The following is a 20719-nucleotide window of genomic DNA, read 5'->3' as shown; positions in this document are numbered from 1 at the left end:
CCCAGCGGGTCTCTCTGCTTCTGGTCTTGCCAAGCCCACCTCAAGTTTGCACTGCAAAGTCACGTGGAGCATTTCTTCTAAAACATGAATTCAATCACATTACCTCCTTGCTTAAAATAGTTACGGATAATGGACTAGATATACTGGGAGCAGTCTTCTGCCTTTATTATTATCTGATTTGTTCAAATGGAAAAGCAGAAATCAGAAATTCCCAACAACACACCATCAACAACAAACTGTAATATTACCGAAAGGGAAAAGAAAGATACACCTACAGCTGCTTAACAGCAGTTGGCCCTGGAGAGGGGCTTTAAAAGGAAGAATTTTGCTAAAACGCATCCCCACTTGTATCCTGATCTCAGCGCTCTGCTTGTACCCCGCCAGCCACATGGCGTTTCCGCCACCTTGGGCTTTACTCCCCGTTGCTGGGGCGAACACACTTTACTGGGTTGGCTGCCTCAGGTTAAGACTTACATTCTTTTTTTTTTTTTTGCTTTTTAGGGCTGCACCTGCAGCACATGAAGGTTCCCAGGCTAAGGGTCCAATTGGAGCTACAGCTGCCGACCTATACCATAGCCACAGCAACGCCAGATCCGAGCTGTGTCTGTGACCTATACCACTGCTCACAGCAACACCGGATCCTTAACCCACTGAGCGAGGCCAGGGATCAAACCTGTAACCTCATGGCTCCTAGTTGGATTCTTTTCCACTGCACCACAATGGGAACTCTGAGACCTTACATTCTAAAGGTAACATAAGCTTTTAACTTTTTCCTTCTTTTCATTATCGGTTTTGGTAACCAAGTTTATTTCTTCTGCAGTAATGAAAAAAAAAAAACACAAAACCTTATTTCTATAATTAATCCAAACCAAGTATTCTGGTTTCACTATAATCTGACTTCCCAGAAATTTCAGACTGTTATCTGATATTACAGACATGCAATGACTTAGACCGAGAGAACTTTCGCTGCTACCTGGTTACATAGATGCTGTGCCATCTGCTGTCATCAATCGGGAAGTCTGGAAATTCCACACGTGCTGACCCGGAGCCCAAATCCCAGAGGAAGGCCACTTTCCCTCTCCGCATCTCCACTGCCAGAAAATCGGACTGGGGTGCGGGGCAGGAGTGGGGATGAGGTCACATACCAGACAATTCACGTGACAACCAAAACACTTTAAAGAGCCAGTTCTTATAGCACTTTCTGTATTCTTAAGGAATAGAAAAGTGAAAAATAATAAATGAACTCTTGTCTTTCTAGCTCCCCCTCCTGGAGCTGGAGCCTGACCTAGAGTTTTGGAGGTGGCGGCCACCATCAGCCACCTGTGCCCCTCCACCCTCGCCCAGCATGGCCTTTACGAAGCCTCCTATGAGGGTCTCCAGGAAGACTTGCTGGTGGTGTCCAGCCTCTATGGGGTCATGAGCAAAGGCACCACACATGTTTGTTTGCCCAGCCTGAGAATGCACAAACGTGAGGCGCACAACAAGGTGGAAGCCATGGTATCTGACGTCATGGACTGACCTGTGTTTTGCACTGTGCATTTTAAGGAGACACAGCAGATGGCATTTGGGCTTCCTCATGTTTTCTGCCCTAACATACCCAAGGGCTCTGACTCATTCCTACTGACACAGCCCAAGGAATCAATAGTCTTCACCTCTGGGAGCCAGGAGGGTCTCGGTGAGTGGAAGGTCCCGGGGGACACCTGACCACCTGATGTGCCTGTTGCGGTGCACACCTCCACCCCTGGTGACAGCCACCAAGATGGACTCCACAGTCCCAAAGAGAAACTTGGTGGCTTCAGAAGTACATTATGAAAAGTTTGGTCCCCATGGTTCACAGTTAGGATGTGGGGGCGGAGGGTGGGGGGCATCTTTCATCAAAGCCACCCTCCTCCTCACAGTCATTCAGTTCCATAGTTTGCTTGCTTTCTAGGGCCACACTTGAGGCACATGGACATTCCCAGGCTAGAGCTCGAATCAGAGCTGCAGCTGCTGGCCTACGCCACAGCCACAGCAATGCTGGATCCCCAACCCACTGAGTGAGGCCAGCAACAAAGCCACATCCTCATGGATACTAGTCTGATTCACTAAGTATCTAAACTGTATTACTAAGATTCACTACCACTGAGCCATAATGGGAACTTCCTAGTTCATTTTTAATCTAGTATTACCAGGTTAGCAAAAGATTAGCTCCCTTATAAGAATTAGTGATTTCCCAAGGGCCCTATTTTTTTTTCCCCCAAATAAGTACCAATTCAGAAAATACACCCTGTCCCTAAGGGACTTGGTGGCATTGCTTTGGCAGGTCACACTCACACTGGTGCTGCTCCCCAGGTAGAAGAGAAGGTTGTCAGGCTCATCTGTCTTCACGTTTAGGGTCAGGCTGTTATAGTTGGTAGAGGAAATCTGAGGCTGGTAGGCCCGGATGCAGTCTCTGTCTGCAGACACAGCGACTTTGATCTGCAGGAGGAAAAGGGAAGTGTCCTTGAGTGCCCAAAAGTCCTTTAGGGACACACACTGGCAGCTCGCCTGCAGCTTGAAAGTGCTCTTCTATTCCCCACTTGCCCCTGCTGCCAGCTTTCCCCTCTAGATAATACAGAGCAATCTGGGTCTCATAAAGTCAAAAAGCAGATGGGTGCGAAAACTTGTTGTATTTGGTAAAGTAGCTTAACATGGAAAACTTGGACTTGGATTTTAACAGGGTATTTCCTGGAGGGAACCTCTCTCATGTGAGACATGGACCAAAACCAACAATCAAAAGAAGGAAAAAGTTAAGACAAGGAGCTGATCCGGTTCACCTTGGAATCTTGCCTCTGGCACAGAGAAGGTACTGGTGGGTCATTTACAGAATCAGCGGAAGGCTGATCTACTTATTCATCCAGCAAATATCTATAGAACGATGATTCCACTTATATATTTCTCTGATAAAGAATTACTCTCATGGATTCTGTACAGTAACCTTCAAGATTGTGAGTTTACATTAAGCAGAATGCTTGGAGCCATCCATCAGGTTTACATTTATTTGGTGACTGGAACTAAAACAGATGGAAACCAGAGCCCTTGTAAACCCACAGCCCTTTTCCAGTGAGGTCACTCGGGGACCAAAGAATCCAGAGCCCCTTTCTCTGGGCCAGAAGTTCATAGTCTATAGGTCCCCAGGAACATGACAAATGATAATCTCTCAAGCCTTATTTCCCTGAAGCTCCTCTCCTTTAAAGCACAGCCAAAGCCATGTGCCAAGGACCGCGGGGAAACAAGCCCTCAAGTTGTGCTTCTCTGGTGTTTTATGCAATCAGTGGCCTGGATTTGTGCAGCATCCATGCTGCTTCGTCAGAATCCTGGAGTTGAGGCCCACACTGCATGAACATTCTGAAGAGTACGTGGAAGGTGAAAACCAAGGTGGGAAACCTTGTGTGGAAATAACACCACATGCAATGAGACTTACAGCAATGGTGACACTTAGCCATTGAGCTAATTGGTGCGGATCCATAAATCTAGACCACAAAGATAAATCTCCCTAAAGACACAGAGGTTCTTTGCAACCGTATGAAACACACTGAATGAAAGCAGAAATCAAAGAAAAGGAGACTAACGAAACATACTTAAGTAAATATCTATCCGACAAGGTTTGAAATACGCTTGGTGACAGGCTGGGAGGATTCTGGGGTGGCTGAGAGCTTGTCGGGGCAGGTGTGACAGAGCCCTTTGCACAGGTGGCCCCTGGGACTTGGCTAGTGGACCCTCAGCTTCGGGAGTGCTGGGCAGCACTGGGAGGCCCTGGGGAGCACCCACTCACAGACGCTGCCTGTTTCCGGGCCTGGCTGATCAGCAGTTTGATTTCTGATACGTTTCTGCTCAGGGTCTCTTCCAGGGTCTTCAAAGGCTTCAGTCGATCAAATAAAAGGCTGGCTTGTGTCTCCACATCTCTGACTTTTCTTCCAGCTAACAAAGCTAAAGCATGAAGGTGGCAGGAAAGTTGGAGGGAGGGGGAAAACAAGAGAAATGAATTGGTCACATCACTAAGGCAATGAAAGAAACCCGAATATCCTAATAATCAAACCCATGATATTTTTGGTAACTACATGGAAAACGCAACCACATTAGCCGTTACCCCAGGCCCTTTTCTTTCTAGGTGCAAATCCAGAGGTAGGTGCCTTTTTAGTGTTTAGGAATGCATGCTGGGCACAAGGCACCTCTGTGCCCCAGGCATGCTCAGATGATGCGAATCACAGACTTTCCTGGCGGGGAGGGGACCGCCACGTACTGGTCATCGACGAGTCGCGGAGAAGTTGGTCTGTCTCCTGCAGCGTGGCATTGACCCTGGACAGGTCCGAAGAGGTATTCCGCAGCTTCTGACTCAGCCCCAGGACATTCCTGAACGTGCTCGTCGCGCTCTGGTTTGCAGACGCGGCCAGCTCTTGGATTCTGGTCCCCCTGTCACTGACACCTGCAGTAAGGTTACAGGCTAGCACGCACTCCAGGGGGTACACACAGAGAAAACCATAAAACCACACATGTCATTTTTACCCAGAACCATGTTACGGAATTTCTCATTGGCTGTTGAACACAAAGGGAGGCTGCTGTTTTTAATGGCAACACAAAGGCTGTGGGTCACATGCTCTAGGGCTTCCTTTTAGGGATGAATGAAACATTTAGGGTGAAGATCTTCTGTATTGAAATATGATTTCAATACACAATGAGATCATAAAACAACTGCTAATTGCCATGGGCCCAGTGTCTTATGTGTTAATAATCTAAACCCTTTACTTGGGCCCTTTTCCTGTCATGCTCTTCTCATAGTCATTCATACCTCCGTCAGACCGCTCTGTGTCTGGATAAGAAGTTTGGGAATTTAACTCTGTGGGGGAGAGAGATTCCTTGGCTAGAGGAAGTATATTTGCCCACCACATCAACCGGCTGCTAGAAATAACAGCACAATAACAACTCAATGGTCACTGAAGATAAATTAGAATTCAGTTATTCTAGGCAATCTGGGAGATTTTTTTTTTTAAGGCACCGCATTCATTTTTAAAGTGTTTAATATAAAGTGGGGCAAGATTAACACTAGAAGAAGCTGGATGAAGGTCTTACAGGTTCCTTTTACTTTTCTTGCAACATTTCAGCAAGTTTGAAACTGCTGAAAATAAAAAGTTATTTTTCCGTGTTTGATCAACATATATCATGTATCTTTAAAAAGAAGAAGGAGGAGGAGAAGGAGAAGAAGAAATTTCCAGATCAGAAAATGTTCCTTTAAGATAAGAAGTCAGTCCAGGAGTTCTCGTCATGGCTCAGCAGGAATGAATCCGACTAGCATCCATGAGGATGGAGGTTTGATCCCTGGCCTTGCTCAGTGGGTTAAGGTTCCGGCGTTGCCATGAGCTGTGGTGTAGGTCACAGACGTGGCTCAGATGCAGCGTTGCTGTGGCTGTGGCTTGGGCCAGCAGCTACAGCTCCAATTTGACCCCTAGCCTGGGAACCTCCATATGCCGCAAGTGCAGCCCTAAAAAAAAAAAAAAAAAAAAGTTATCCTATTTCAATCTTCATGAACAATGCATTTCCAAACTATCCAAACCATCAATATTAAAGTGATCTATTTTAGAATGCTTATAGCTCACGAAGAAAAATTTAATTTCCAAGCAAGAATTCTCTAGCTTCCCAGATTTATAATGAATCTAGTATTTCCCTCTAAAGCAGGAACATTCCAGCTTCTCTACTTGCTGGCATCTTTGGATGACCCTCTTTCATCTCAGGGATGTGTCTAGCCCACTGTAAAAGGAAGCAATAGGGCAGCATAAAGAATCAAAAGCTTTTGTTTTTCAGAGTGTAATTCTATTCCAATGCAGGTGCTCTGATGTTATAAAACAAACAAACAAACAAAAAAACCAAAATACACACACACACACACACACACACAAAATGGAGTCATCTTCTCTTACAAACCATCTTCCTCTGAAAATGAAAACTATCTCAATCTTGGTCTCATCTGGGGAGAGGGGTCTGCACCAGACTCGGGGCAGGCCTTCCTCATGCTCACATCTAAGGGTTTTGCGATAGAAGATATTAATGAAATCACGACCCCCCTTTCCACTTACCTTCAGGAATTGCTCTAAGTAGCAAGAGTGATTCGTTGATCTGCCTCGTAATTTGATTAGCATTCTCTTGAAATCTGCTTGTAGTATTTTTCAGTTCCTTCAGTTCTGACGTGATACCTATCAAAGGGGGAAAAGTGTTCCCTTTAAGGCTAGCCCTACAAATTACCTAGGCAACGGTTTTCTTGATCATTCCTGACCCACCTGTAAAATCGGCAGCTTTCTCCAGAGACCCCAGATATTGAAAGTTTTGCCAGCAAGACTTAGCACCACTCAGTATACAAATTGTGTGTTTTTAGTTTGCTAAGCAGATCATTTTTTTCCCTTCTCACTAATATTTCCTTTTGAATTTCATGTCCAAATTAATGAGAGCTCCAGGGTGGAGAACCGTCTTTAAATCACTGTCTTAATCAGACTCATGAAGTTCCCATCCACACCTCAATCTTGGCCACCTTTCTCCTCTGGGTTGTAAAACCCCAAACGTGGACTCCTGCTTAGGAATCTCCCCACAAAGTCTCCCAGCCAGGCCCTTCCCCGGCTTTCCTGCTCCTTCTGACCACCCAGTTGTGGAAGTTCCTGAGCCAGGGATCGAACCCGCACCACAGCAGGGACAACCCAGATCCTTAACCTCTAGGCCACCAGGAAACTCCAGCCTCCTTCAAGTTGGATCAAAGCTCTTGGTTCAAAGCTTTTAATTTGAAAATTTCTGTTCATAATATATAATCATATTTAGATTCTGAACAGTTGGTTAAAAAATAAATCATTGATAGCATCCTCGATGGACATGATGGCACTGTCTAAAGTTTTAGTTGTCAGAAAACTCACTATTTTGTGGTCTATGAAATACCTTTAGTTATGGAGACTAAAACCACAGCCCATCAACGGTGATGCTAGGGTTTGTGTTTCATGCTTTATGATGGAGAATAATGGACGTTTTATGCTGTGAGATGACACAGAAATTCTAAATGGTGCCACTCACAAAGAAACAAAAATATTTTTGATGTATTGTGAGTACATTACAGTACATAGAGTGTATTACGGTAATTAGAGTATATTACGGTAATAGGTACACTACATTTTATAAAATTTATTTCTCTTACACAACAGATTCCTCTGCCATTTTGTGTTACACGTATTGGATAGCTCTTATATGTGCCAAAAAAATATTTTCCGAAACCCTTAGGGAAAACAGAACTGCATAGGTGTATTTTTAAATAGATAAATCATAATAAATTATGATGGATTTCAATAATTATTTAATGAGAACCTGCCATGAGTCTAGCATTATATTAGCCCTGTGAAGAAGGCCAAAGCAGTATCAAATGTGATATGACTCTTCAAGAAACTGTCAGACACTGAGAGATGAATGGAGAAGCACTTGAAATCACAGAAAACCTGACAAACACCATGAAGAACAGCAAGAGCTCAGGAGCTAAGGCCGTGAGTGGCGGGTTGGTTCTCAGGGAAGCTTTCATGAGTCTATGGAAGATTAGCGGGGATGGCCCCTGACAGCGAAATAGCAGTAAACATTACATGATGTTTCTATGGTGGAAAATGCGCTATTATTATGACAAAGACGTGTTAAGCTTCAGGATGCTCCAGGAAAGGAGAACGTTCTGGAAGTCTGTTCAGAGACATGTCCACTCTCACTCTGCTGATCAGCAGAGTCTAGGCTGGAAACTGACCTCCATGCTTTCTGCTCAGGCTGCTGCTTTCTCTTAGAAACTCAGAACTGCGCTGCACAGCTGCTTTCACATCAGCAACAAGAGATTCCGAGACCTGTAAGACAGACCAATTTAAACACGGCTCCTGGAGGGCAGGATGGAGCCCTGCTGGAGGGGAGAAATATCAGAAGAGGCTCCAGTGCAGTTCCAAAGAAGGAAGTCCAGGTAAGGACAATTTAAACTGTTCTCTCTTATGTTTAATATATGTTCTAGTTTATGGCTGAAGAGAAAGAACAGAGCCATCAAAAAATATATAACCCCCCAAACCAGCCATTAAATGAAGAGCTTCACCAGGGGGAGGAAATGATGTCTCAAGGGGATATCAAGGAGCATCATCTTTGTCCTAAGAAATTGTGACACTTTCCTCATCTTTACATCACTAGTCCCTCGTCTTTTTTTTTTTTTTTTTCCCTTTTTGAGGCCGCACCCTTGGCATATGGAGGTTCCCAGGCCACTGGTCCAATCAGAGCTGTAGCCACCGGCCTACAACAGAGCCATAGCAACGTGGGTTCTGAGCCTCGTCTGTGACCTACACCACAGCTCATGGCAATGCCAGATCCTTAATCCACTGAGTGAGGCCAGGGATCGAACCCTCGTCCTCATGGATACTAGTCGGATTCATTAACTGCTGAGCCATGACCGAAACTCCCTCCCTTGTCTTAATAAAGATTTATTAATGGAGTTCCTACTGTGGCTCAACAGTAACAAACCCAACTGTATATCCATGAGGATGCAGGTTCAATCCCTGACCTCGATCAGTGGGTTCAGGATCTGGCATTGCCAGGAGCTATGGTGTAGGCTGGAGATGCAGCTTGGATCCCCCATTGCTCTGGCTGTGATGTAGGCCAGCAGCTGCGACTCTGATTTGACCCCTAGCCCGGGAACTTCCACATGCCATGGGTGCAGCCCTTAAAAAAATAAAAAGAATTATTTATGACTGCAAATGAAAACTTAACGTCACATGATGACAGATGCTTTAAACAGATCCCACCAGAAAAGAATGCTGACCAGCATAAACTGAAGCCACTGCATCCTTGCCCAAGTACCTCGGTGAAGGACCACTCTCCCAGAGGAGGAAAACACACATAAAGCCCACAGGGCACTTCTTACCGCACTCACATTGCTCACAGTTTCAAGAGCATCTTCTGCCAACTTCTCTGACTCTTCGATCAGGCTCCAGATGTCGGAATGGATGTGGGTTGCACTAGTCGCATTCAGGGACACATTTCTAACATCTCCAAGGCCACTACGAAATCAGCATAGGGAGAGATGTTATGATCCCCTAAACTGAACTTGCCCACTGATCTTAAAAGCTCCCAGTTTCTCTCTGCTTAGAGAAGCATCGTCAGTGAGGACCATGGGATTCCATGGCAACATAAGGGGTCCCCTCTAACTCCAAACATAATCTCAGGAAGCAGCAGCCACACTGTCACAGTGACCCTAAGAACTACTATTTAATTAATACCCAGAGAAGAGACGATGGCTGTGTGCCATCTTTTTAACCATCCATCGGTTTCCACCCGTTGCCCTCAACATCTTTTGATCTCCGTTCAACCTCCTGTACATGCTGAGACCATTGCATGTCTGCATTGGTGGTGCTCTCTCCTACAATGCACATGCTAATTTTAAAAAAGCTTTCCTCAGCATATATAAGGATGCTGAATGTTATTCCTCAAAGAGCATGTATCGATTTGATGGAATTCTCTAGAGGTCTGGGAGGAGGATTGTACAATATTTCAATCATCTGAACTTCACTCTTCCACATGGGCAAATTACCAGTGGGAACGTGCCAGCAGGTAATGCTGCAATGTCACCCAGCTTGCTCGAGCTTCAGACTGAAATCTGACCATTGACACATCTGTGCCTGCTGAGTAACCCACTTCGTGTCCTTCCCAAGGTTCCTGAGTTGGGTGATTCCCAAACCAGACATCCGCAGTTATGACTTGCTGCTACTTGAATGGCAAAATTCAGTGAATTATAAATAAAAGATAATCATGCTGTTTAATGTTATGCATCAGACCAAACGGCTCTTACTCCGCATGCCGCGTAACGAAGATTTCGCAGTAGCTGTGTGTGCAGTCGGAACATCCTTTTCTCTTTCGGGAAGTGATGAAAGATGAGGAAAGGAGAAGAACAGGGTATCTGATTCCACTTCCTGTTACTGATTCCAATGGTGGACGTGACCAGTAACGCTCAAGGCCACTGGTAGCTTCCGCCACAGTCTGTGTTATGTTTTTAACTGCGTTCATTGCATGAACTAATCTTCTATGGCAGTATTTCTCAAATTGGAAAAAGATTTCTCTCTTTCCACCAAACACACCCTACACACAGGAACACACATATATCTTCCCAGTGTGTCCAGGCTTTTTCCACTCATAATTTAGAACAGATTCTAAAGAAATAAATTCACTGACTAACTCAGCATAGTGTGTTTATTATTAATAAAGCGTAAAACCCCAATTCCCTCATTCGCTGCACACTGGATCCCCTGGGGACTTAAAAAAATTAAAAGCACAGGCCACATCCCACAGTCTTCGTGGATGGGGAGGGAGCATCAGTATTTTGAAGTTCCCTGGGCTATTCCTGCAGACAGTTTGGGAACCACTGGCCAAAAGTGGTGCTGCTCATTTCAGGCACTGAACAAGCCGAGGGCCTGACAAATATCAATAAAATATCTGCCAAAATAATTAGAGTACAATGACCTTCAGGCAGTAGAAAATAATGGAGATGACATCATTCAGGAGTTGGAAATTTATTCTCAACACTCTCCTAGTCTAGGGTGGGCCACCCTCCACCCATGCCTAAAGCCAGCCATGTCACAAGAAGTCAAGATATGGAAAGGAATTAGTACCTGGTTCTGTCCACAGGCAACCTAATAAGGAGGTCCCGAGCACCAAGTACAAACTTATGGCCTTGAGGGCTTGACATGGTAGCATAATATTTTTTTTCTTCCTCACCTGGCTCTGTTGGCATTTTTCCATCATGACATTCATGCTGATGGTCAACTATGTACCAAATGTGGGGGGAAATCCTCCTTGCCATGGACATAAAAGAGGAGTCTTCATTTGTAGACAAAAGAAGAATGACTTGGAGTTCCCTGGTGGCCTAGTGGTTAAGGATCTGGCATTGTCACTGTTGCAGCTTGGGTTACTGCTGTGGCGCTAGTTTGATCCCTGGCCCGGGAACTTCCACATACTGCAAGTGTGGCCCAAAACTACAAAAACAAAACAAAACAAAAACCCAGCCATGCCTCTTCTCTCCTGTCCACGGGTCAGCACCTGTGGAATTCCACCAGGTGTGGTCTCACCTGTCCAGAGCCCCTGCCAGTCTCTGGAGCTCAGCTGCATGATCCTCTGCTCTGTAGACCAGGTCCAGAGCTCCCCTTTGGGACATCTGCATGACCAGGTCATCCACGTGGTGCCGGATCTTAGCAGCCCAGAGAAGTAGCTCGTCCCGGTGATGCTCCAACTGCTGTGGGGAGAAATGAACCTTGTGAATACATGAGCATCTGTTCACGTGGGAGTGGGGTGCCTGAATCTTAGGTGGGGGAGGGTCCTCTGCAAGTCCTGGGGGTGGGGGCTGTGCCGAGGTGGCACTTACCGCCAGAGCCTTTCCTGCTGCATCTGCCTGCGCAGTGGCCGCCACCAGCAGTCCTTTTCCCTCGGCAATGAGCGCTGAAGTCAGGTTCTGGTCCTCCTGAACACGCAGATTTTGGTCCTGCAGCAAAAATCACCTCTGAGGATGCTTCGTAAAGCAAGTCAGCTTCCCACCCTTGGTGCCTGACATGATGTGAGCTCTCGGGGCTCATTTTCTAAGAAGCTGAGAATGGGACCATGTACACAGGACCATTTGGGGCCAGAGCTGGTGAGACTCACGTGAAATTCTCTCAGGTTGGCCCCGAGGATGAGCAGCAGGCGAGTGCTCTCCTGGGCCTTCGCCTCTGCTGCCCTCAGGAGTCCTTCTGCAGCCTGCATTTCATGGCTGTGTTTTGAAAGGAGGTTGCTGACTGCTTCTTTTAACATCTCCAACGCTTCCTGTGGCTTCTGGTAGTTTTCGTGAACTCTTGACAATAAATCTTCAGCAGCCCTGGGAGAATAACCGATGGTTTGCAAGGTTAGAAACGAACAATCAAGTTCGTATCCTAGACAGGATCGTGGAAGGAACTTTTACACAGCTGTCCTGAGTGTCTGCTCCAAGTCCTAAGTGATACAGGGTAATCGCTTAAAGAGGGAAACAACTGTTCAACTTACACATATGCTAGATTTACACTTTATCCTTAAACTCACAAACTTCCTAACATTTTTTAGCAACAGAATTAAAAGAAACCTTCTCACTTCTTAACACTGACCCTGATAAGCTAATGGGAAATACAGAACAAAATGTGTATCTAAGTTGTTCATTAGAACCTTATTTAAAATAGCAAAATACATTTAAAAAATAGTTTAAATAGCTCTCTATAGAGACTAGAGTTTTGACAGGATCGTGTGACTCTTTCAACCAGTACTTAAGGCATTGGTCACCACCTAGAAAGACAGCCTGGCTATGACATCAAGAAATAACTGTGTGAAAATGCTAAGAAAAAAAGCCTGAAAGCAAATTGCAAGCTTCCAGCGACTATGCATCACAATTCTTTGTGATCTGTCCTCTCACATCATGGGTTTCGATGACAGTTTGCATCACTGAGCTAAATTACTCTGGCACGATGTCCATTCCGTGGTAGCCACTGCCTACGTTTGCTTCCACGAGAGTCCATGGCATTACACTTGACCTTGTGTGTAGCCAGTGTCAGGAGACGCTTTGGTTCATGCTAGATGGAGAAGCTGTTTCAAGGTCACAGAGAAAAACCAAACCTATGACATAATAGCACAGTGAGATGGTGACATGGATTGCATTTCTCTCTACGTGGAGGGGCTGGCATCCATCTCTTCTTGCAGACATTCTGCCACCACAGGGAGCATGTGGTTCCCCCCTACCCTGCCACGGACCTCCACCCCGCTCAGCCCTCAAGTTCCCACCACTAACTGGCTGGGTCATGGAGGGTATTCAGGACCTTACTTAAGTTCAAGGGTGGCATTCTGGTGGATCTGCAGGAAATGCCTTTTCTGTATGGTTTCCAGCAAAGATGTGAGGTCATTCTGCATATTCTGAAGAGTAGAATTGGGGAGCAGGACATCTTCATCCAAGGTCTGATTAAGAGTTGTTGCCTTTTCAATAATTTCTATGGAAAAAAAATCCATCGAACATCGAATAGGTCTCTCAAAAGTGGACAGTACTAAAATGGAAAGACTTAGAACCTCCTTCAGCGAGGCCTGCTTTGTTCACCTACACTGAGTTGAACCGCCAGCCAGGCCAGGCCACCTATATATCCCAGTGGACTCTGGATGTCCCCCGTCAAAACACTCATGGAATAGGGGTTCCTGGTTTATTTCATGTCCGCTTCCCCAGTACCTATAAACCCTGTAAGGGCAGGACTATGGCCTCCATGCTAACCTCGGCCTTCTCTGCCCTTGGCACCAACTAGTGCACGTAGAAGCATTCTACATACTTATGGCATGATGAACCATCAAGACTTGAGAATGATCTTTTTTTTCTTTTCCTTTGTACGGCCACACCTGCAGCATGAGGAACTTCTCAGGCTAGGGGTCGAATCACAGCTGTAGCTGCCAGCCTATGCCACAGCCACAGAAACAGTGGATCGGAGCTGCCTCTGTATCCTAGCTGTAGCTCGTGGCAACGCTGGATCCTTAACCCATTGAACGAGGCCAGGTTTTGAACCCGAATCCTCATAGAGATTATGTCAGGTTCTTAACCTGCTGAGCCACAATGGGAACACCTTAATACCACTCTTTTTAAAAACATGTTATTTGTTCTAATGATTTCCTTACCTTTTGCCCTATAAAGTCTGATTTGTATTGGAGTCTGTATACTTTTTTGCCCTTATCCTAGAATCTAATAAGAAAAGCAGGAATTTCCAATGGCTGAAAGACTGAGCATTTTAACAGCCAGATCAGAGGTGACAGCCCAACTGAGTTGTGACCCAATCACTCTGGTATTAGGATAGACTTTGGGGCCACACTGAAGCTCCAAAGCCCATCAGCTCCTTCTGTGGGCAAAGGGTGTGGAGAATGTAGCTAAGCTACTCTGTGGTACTGCTGCCCCAGCATCCCTTTTGTTTGGCTAAGGAACCTGCAGGGACCATCAGCTGACACTGGCCCCTCGCACAAGCACACGCCCAGACAGCAGCAGAGGAAAAGCAAATGTAAGTCCTGGCTCTGACTCCCCAGGGGCCCCTGTGATGGATGATCTTTCTGCCCCCCAGCACCTTCTCCTGTGCACCTGTTACATCAGGCCTGAGGCTGACAGAGCCCTGCTCTCTTGGCTTTGGACGGAGCGATCTGACCTTTAGCCCGGGAACCCCAAAGCCCTCCGCCCACGAACCATAATAAAGCCTGCTCTCCTGGTCCCATCTCTTTCTGCCTGCACCTGGCCTTGACCACCTGGTGTGGCTCCTCAAGATGTGCACGCTGCCTCCTCCTGCACCCGTGAGTGATCAGCAACTCTACTTCACCCTGTCCTGCGGTCACTGTTGGACCTGGCTTACCACCTGAATGTGGTCTGCTTGATAAGTGTTAATTTGACAAATTCATAATAGATGAGAGGCATCATATCTACTTGATACTAGGATCTAAGTGTAAGGCATCATGTCGAAAATAAACTTTAAAAAAAGATCGGCGTTCCCGTCGTGGCTCAGTGGTTAACGAATCCAACTAGGAACCATGAGGTTTCGGGTTCGCTCAGTGAGTTAAGGATCTGTGGTGCTGTGAGCTGTGGTGTAGGTTGCAGACGTGGCTCGGATCTGATATTGCTGTGGCTCTAGCATAGGCCAGCAGCTACAGCTGATTAGACCCCTAGCCTGGGAACCTCCATATGCTGCAGGTGCGGCCCTAAAAAGACAAAAATACAATACAATACAATAAAAAAAGATCCATTCTTTACAAGATAAAACTCTCAATGAAAGACAACGATGTGGACATCAGGATAACTCCAGGCGTCCACTGTAAGTCACACATGTCTATTCACGTATTGAATAAAGTGAAGAGGTTTTGTTTCTCCCACATAAGCGTCTCCGATCACCAGATGAGACACTGAGGCCCCTACCTTCGATGTCTGTCTGCAGCTTCTGGGTAAACGTCACGAGGTCCCGACTCTTATTGAAGATTCCTTTGGTGGCCCTGGCCACATGCTGGCTATGTGCTAATACCCTGTTGAGCTGACGGAAAATACGGGCCTCAGGTTAGTCTGGCTTTGAATAAAATGCAAGCTTTGGTAGTTCAACAGAACAGGTTCTAGAACACAGAGAGAAGGTATACACCCTCATGTCAGCCAAGGCTGACAGATGCAGCAGGGGTGGAGATGGACGAGGTGGTTAAAGGAATGATTTACTACTGCTCACTCAGGGTGAGACAGGATAATCTATTTTTTAAAATAATTCAATGAATTTTGTTATATTTATAGTTGGACAACATCATCACAAGCTAATTTTAGAACATTTCCATCCCAAATCTCTGGTCCACACCTTAAGATGCTCTATTTTTTATTTATTAATTATTATTAATATTTTTTTGTCTTTTGTCTTTTTAGGGCCGCACCCTCGGCATATGAAGGTTCCCAGGTTGGGGGTCGAATCAGAGCTACAGCTGCCGGCCTACGCCACAGCCACAGCCACGCCAGATCTGAGCTGCATCTGCGACCTACACCACAGCTCATGGCAACGCCAGAACCTTAACCCACTGAGCGAGACCAGAGGTCGAACCCTCAACCTCATGGTTCCTAGCCAGATTCGTTTCTGCTGCGCCACAATGGGAACTCTCTTCCTTCCTTCCTTCCTTCCTTTCTTTTTTTCTCTCGTCTAAGATGCTCTATTTTTTTTTTTCTTTCTGCTATTTCTTGGGCTGCTCCCGTGGCATATGGAGGTTCCCAGGCTAGGGGTCTAATTGGAGCTGTAGCTGCCGGCCTACGCCAGAGCCACAGCATCGCGGGATCCGAGCCACGTCTGCGACCTACACCACAGCTCACGGCAACGCCGGATCCTTAACCCACTGAGCAAGGCCAGGGATCGAATCTGCCACCTCATGGTTCCTAGTCGGATTCGTTAACCACTGCGCCATGACGGGAATTCCAGATGCTCTGTTTTTTTAAAAGCCGCTGAATTTCCTATGAAACCACAGACTCTCCCAGTGTCTGCACTGTGAAGATCCCATCTCCGCTTCAGCACCCAAATATGCAGCAACCAGAAAGTAAAATCTTATGTACTCATATTGATCATGAGGACTCAGTGAAGGAGTTAAGGACACAGAATTGGGCAAAGGGCTTTACTCTGCGAAGCTGGAGACCTGGGACTCAACGCCTCCTAGCTCCTCAACAACTTAGAGTAATAATAACACTCGCCTCACAGGACACTAAGAGGATAATATGTGACAATGTCTGTTAGGCCCCAGGGCACTGGTATCACATAGAAGTTCCCAAGCCAGGGATCAAACCTGAGCCACAGTAGTGACAACGCCAGGTCCTTAACCCCCCACACCACCAGGGAACTCCACAGCTGTTGCTTTTATTAGGAATGTTCTAATTTGTAAAAAGAAAAGTTGTTTATAATTTCTAAGAATGTGAAGTTACTCAGACTGGTTCTAAGAGTGTTTTCTAGTCAAAATGCAAAGAAAGTCTTCTTTAATAGATAGAATTTATTTTAATTGGCTTATCACTTCCTACCAAATGTTGGCTTGCTGAGCTACTTTAAAGCCTACACGTAAATCCTTAAACTTTTCCCGAATCATCATCAATTCTACATTAACAGGAGCCACACTGACACATTTCAGGGCGCATGATTGTATGTGTGTGGAAGTTGAGAGACAGGCAAGATTCATAGATACACTGCCATACACATCTGTGTACATACATGGGAATCTATGTGCATGCACACACACACTTGAAATTTACGAGTAAAAATTATAAATTTGACAATAGGCCTCCCCTTTCATCAGCAAATGAGTTTTTTTTTTTTTTTTTGGTCTCTAGAAACCATTCATCTGGTGTGGGCTAAATAATAATAAAGAACCCACTAACATCAAAGCCAAGTCTCCTGTCATTCAAAGTCCAGCATCAGAACCACACAGCTGTAGCCTGAGCATTGCCCATATGGAGCAGGAGTTGCGCTGCCCTGGGGCTGGGCCTGGAGGAGGGAGCTGAGGAAGGACCCCGGCCGTCTTCTCACCCCGCCCATCCCTGTTTCACAGCAGAAACTGAGAGATGATGGAAGTGAGGGCCCAGCTCCACTCTCAGCAGAAAGACCACAGGATGAAGTCCAGAACCTCTTCCCACAGAAGCATGGAAACTGGCAGCATCAGAACCAACCGATGTGACCAGAAAGTGGCCGAAGCCCAGCTGCTGGGAGGAAGCGGCTGCCCTGATCCAATGAGAACCTTCTAGGCGCCCCAGGACCACAGCTCCTGAAGTCCGGGTGGGGAGAGGGCCCTTCACATGAGGAACTTACCTCCCTTTGCAGGTCCTGTGTTTGTTCTGAGACACTTTCAAGTCGAATTTTTGCCAGTTCCTTCTGTGTACCTCCTTGTAATAAAGAGTCCTAAAAGAATGAGGAAAACAACTTATAATGCTTCAAAAGAAAATTTCTGGTTCTTAACTAAGAATCACCTGTGATTACCCAAAGTCTCCTTTCTCTGAAGTTGCATTAAAAAAGAAAATGAGGAGTTCCCATCATGGCTCAGTGGAAACGAATCTGACTAGCATCCATGAGGACGCAGGTTCAAGCCCTGACCTCGCTCAGTGGATTAAGGATCTAGCATTGCTGTCAGCTGTGGTGTAGGTCGCAGATGTAGCTCAGATCCCATGTTGCTGTGGTTGTGGCGTAGGCCAGGGGCTACATCTCTGATTCCACCCCTAGCCTGGGAATCTCCATATGCCACGGGTGCAGCCCTAAAGAGACAAAAATAAATTAAAAAATTGCAAAGAAAGTGAGTCACATTGACTTAAATTTTGATCACAGCAACATGTTTCCATCCATATTTTGCATTGCACTTCCGACACAGATATGGATTTAAAGTCTAGTACGTTATACAGAACCCGACTGCCGTAATTCTTGGACGAGCCTGGTTTAATTTCAATAGCAGAACTACATCTGTTTTAAATAATTGCTAACACCTCAAAAAATGCTCAATAAGCTAAAACACAAAAGTACTAAGTAAAGAAAAGCCTTTATAATTACTAACAATTAAGCACTTAATTTATGACCACGCTCTTCTAATGTCTTGTATGCCTTTATTTAAACCTTATAATGACCCTTGAAAGGGGCCAGATTATTGTTCACGGTCAGGACAGTCATGAATTTGCCCAAGCCACCGTGTAGCTCAGCAGCGAAAACCAGACAACAGTTGAGAGATCACAAGTTTAACCTCCCGCATACTTTACATAGATGTCATTCGAAGGAATTGACAAAGTGGTTTAAATGAGAGCAAATCACTCAAAAAGAGATAAAATTGAAATCGTTTATCTCCCTTGGTGAAAAAAAATATATATATCATTGTACTGGCTAGAGCCCAAATTGACAGAAGTGGTGTTTTTTTTCTTTTTGCTTTTTTTTTAGGGTGGCACCAGGCTAGGTATTGAATTGGAGCTACAGCTGCCAACCTACACCACAGCCATAGCAACGCCAGATCCTTAACCCACTGAACTGAATGAGGCCAGGGATGGAAAGTGCATCTTCATGGATACTAGTTGGCGTCATTTCTGCTGAAGCACAACGGAAACTCCGCAGACAGAAGGTAGTATTTTATTGATTGTGTCTACAGGGAGGGGAAAAGGAGTTTACACGTTTCTTTCCTTCCTTTTTTCCTTATCTTTCAAAAACGTTTTGTTCCATTCGAGGAAACATAATACAAAACATGTCTTAGAGTTTCCCAACCTTTCTTAACTCCATTATATCTGCAGAGAAAGACCGAGATTAACAAGAGAATTAATCCACTGAAGCAACTGGAGTCCAGTGCACACAGGCACACACACACATACACATACACCTAAGGCAACCTTAAGTCTAAGAAAAGCTCTTATCTAAAAGAGGCATTCAGGAATAACTATCCTTTTCATTACTATGTGACACAGTGAATTAAATATCTCAAACTCTAATGCATAGGCTCTAAATAAAATTAAGAGTCCCATTTTTCCCATTTCGAAAAAAAAAAATGCTGTCTGGTAAGTCAGTTTCTGACCTTCCCACCTTCTTTTGGACCCAGATCAAAACATAGGTTTTACCAAATCATCAAACTATGATTTACTCCCAGAGATTTTTATGATAGTGTTCCAGGGAGGAAGAACTTTGTGCTCTGCACCTCTAGTTACATATAACACATTGACATGGAGTTCCCGTCCCGGCTCGGAGGAAATGAATCTATGGGTGTCTGTGAGGACACAGGTTCAATCCCTGGCCTTGCTCGGTGGGTTAAGGATCCAGCATTGCTGTGGCTGTGGTGGAGGTCGGTGGCTATAGCTCCGATTGGACCCCTAGCCTGGGAGCCTCCATATGCTGCGGGTATGGCCCTGAAAAGACAAAAATAAAAAATAAAAAAGAAGAATGCATTGACAGAAAATGTTTCCTCCCCAGCATATTACAGAAGATGAGTTCCCATTCCTTTCTGTCTGGATGAGGACAGCCGTGATACACAGGGGTGAGTGGGCTTTGTCTTATTCCAGGAGGCAGAAGGGGCACAGGGAGGTGTGTATGGACGGACCCCTGAACAACTGGAGTTGCCCCACAGCAAAAGGAGCTGGCACGTGGGTGAGGAAGACCCTGGTCACATTGAAGGGAAGGCTGGACGCGTACCAGGCTGGACACTGGGAATGAGGCTCCGGCCCTGGCGGGAGGACAGACAGCAGGACTCCTGTGGCCCGACCGACCTCTCCCCCGACCCCCCATGCCCCGACTCGGGCCTGTCTACCTCTGCGTGCCCAGTACCTACCCGCAGGGACTTCGTTGTATTTTCCACGTTGGACAAAATTCCATACGGGAGAGGGAAGACGCCGGTGAGGTTCACAGAGAGAATTGCAGCACCCACGTGGTCCAAGTCGGTCAGCAGCACGCCGACACAGTCATCATCACAGGCTGCAAGAAAGGGGACGTTCAGGTTCACACACAGCAGCCTGAATGTCTTCCTGAGGTGCTCACCGCGTCCTGTCACGGCATCTACAAGACTTTGAGAACACAGCCCATCTCATCCTCAAGACGTTAGCAGGGTCCACGCCTAGATGCGGTCACATCAGTGACTCCCTGGAGCCACAGAGAAACCCCCCTCCAACATTTACAGCATGTGTGCCCATCTTTGACTTGGACCAATGGCCGTGAATGCCAAGTGCATTTCCTGGCGGGCCCTGCTCTGTCATTTCCTCAGACAGTCTGTAGACCCCTTCAGCCAGGACAATGAAGGAAACTGGGGAAGTGATGGGCGTACACTGCTTATACCAAACGCACACACATAAAAGCCAAAGAGTTCTGGAAGCCATGATCTTGACCTTGCTCCCTGCCCACCTTCCCCAGGAACCACAGGGGAGACATGCCAAGGTCACCACCTCACATACTTGCTCTTCAAATCAGAAGTATGGAAGAAAACACTGTCCACAGCAGCTGAGCGCTGAGGCCATACATGGAGTTTGGTGACACAGATGACCAGCCACAGAGGTGATTCCTCTGCCCTGGCTGACCCTGGGCTCCACCAAAGGAAACAACAACCAGCTGAACTACGAAGCTGGCATCTCTGGGCTGCTTATAGTGCTGCAGAGGTCAATGCTGTTAGCCTAGAAGCTCCTGCCTCCATGCCAAAGGCACCAAGCTCAGGTGGGCAGATG

The 20719-nt window shown here is 46.1% G+C and overlaps 1 protein-coding gene across 2 annotated transcripts in view; it reads right to left on the bottom strand.

The window, feature by feature from the left end:
• Nucleotides 1–20719, bottom strand: part of LAMA1 (laminin subunit alpha 1) — a 137531-nt gene that overhangs the window by 29462 nt on the left and 87350 nt on the right. The window contains exons 33-46 of one of the 2 annotated variants that reach the window (XM_047793750.1): nt 19837–19979; nt 17361–17450; nt 14969–15080; nt 12866–13028; nt 11686–11896; nt 11411–11527; nt 11118–11281; nt 8930–9056; nt 7772–7865; nt 6090–6206; nt 4262–4444; nt 3794–3948; nt 2314–2457; nt 974–1107 (exon numbers count right to left, since the gene is read on the bottom strand). In XM_047793750.1, the coding sequence (XP_047649706.1) occupies nt 974–1107; nt 2314–2457; nt 3794–3948; nt 4262–4444; nt 6090–6206; nt 7772–7865; nt 8930–9056; nt 11118–11281; nt 11411–11527; nt 11686–11896; nt 12866–13028; nt 14969–15080; nt 17361–17450; nt 19837–19979 (1954 nt within the window). The remainder of the gene's footprint in view (nt 1–973; nt 1108–2313; nt 2458–3793; nt 3949–4261; nt 4445–6089; nt 6207–7771; nt 7866–8929; nt 9057–11117; nt 11282–11410; nt 11528–11685; nt 11897–12865; nt 13029–14968; nt 15081–17360; nt 17451–19836; nt 19980–20719) is intronic. The other variant, XM_047793749.1, reaches the window with a different exon arrangement.

The sequence above is a fragment of the Phacochoerus africanus genome, chromosome 8, assembly GCF_016906955.1.
Source record: "Phacochoerus africanus isolate WHEZ1 chromosome 8, ROS_Pafr_v1, whole genome shotgun sequence".
Lineage (NCBI taxonomy): Eukaryota > Metazoa > Chordata > Mammalia > Artiodactyla > Suidae > Phacochoerus > Phacochoerus africanus.
The sequence above is the reverse complement of the archived record's forward strand: the minus strand, read 5'-3'. Positions and strand labels throughout refer to the sequence as shown.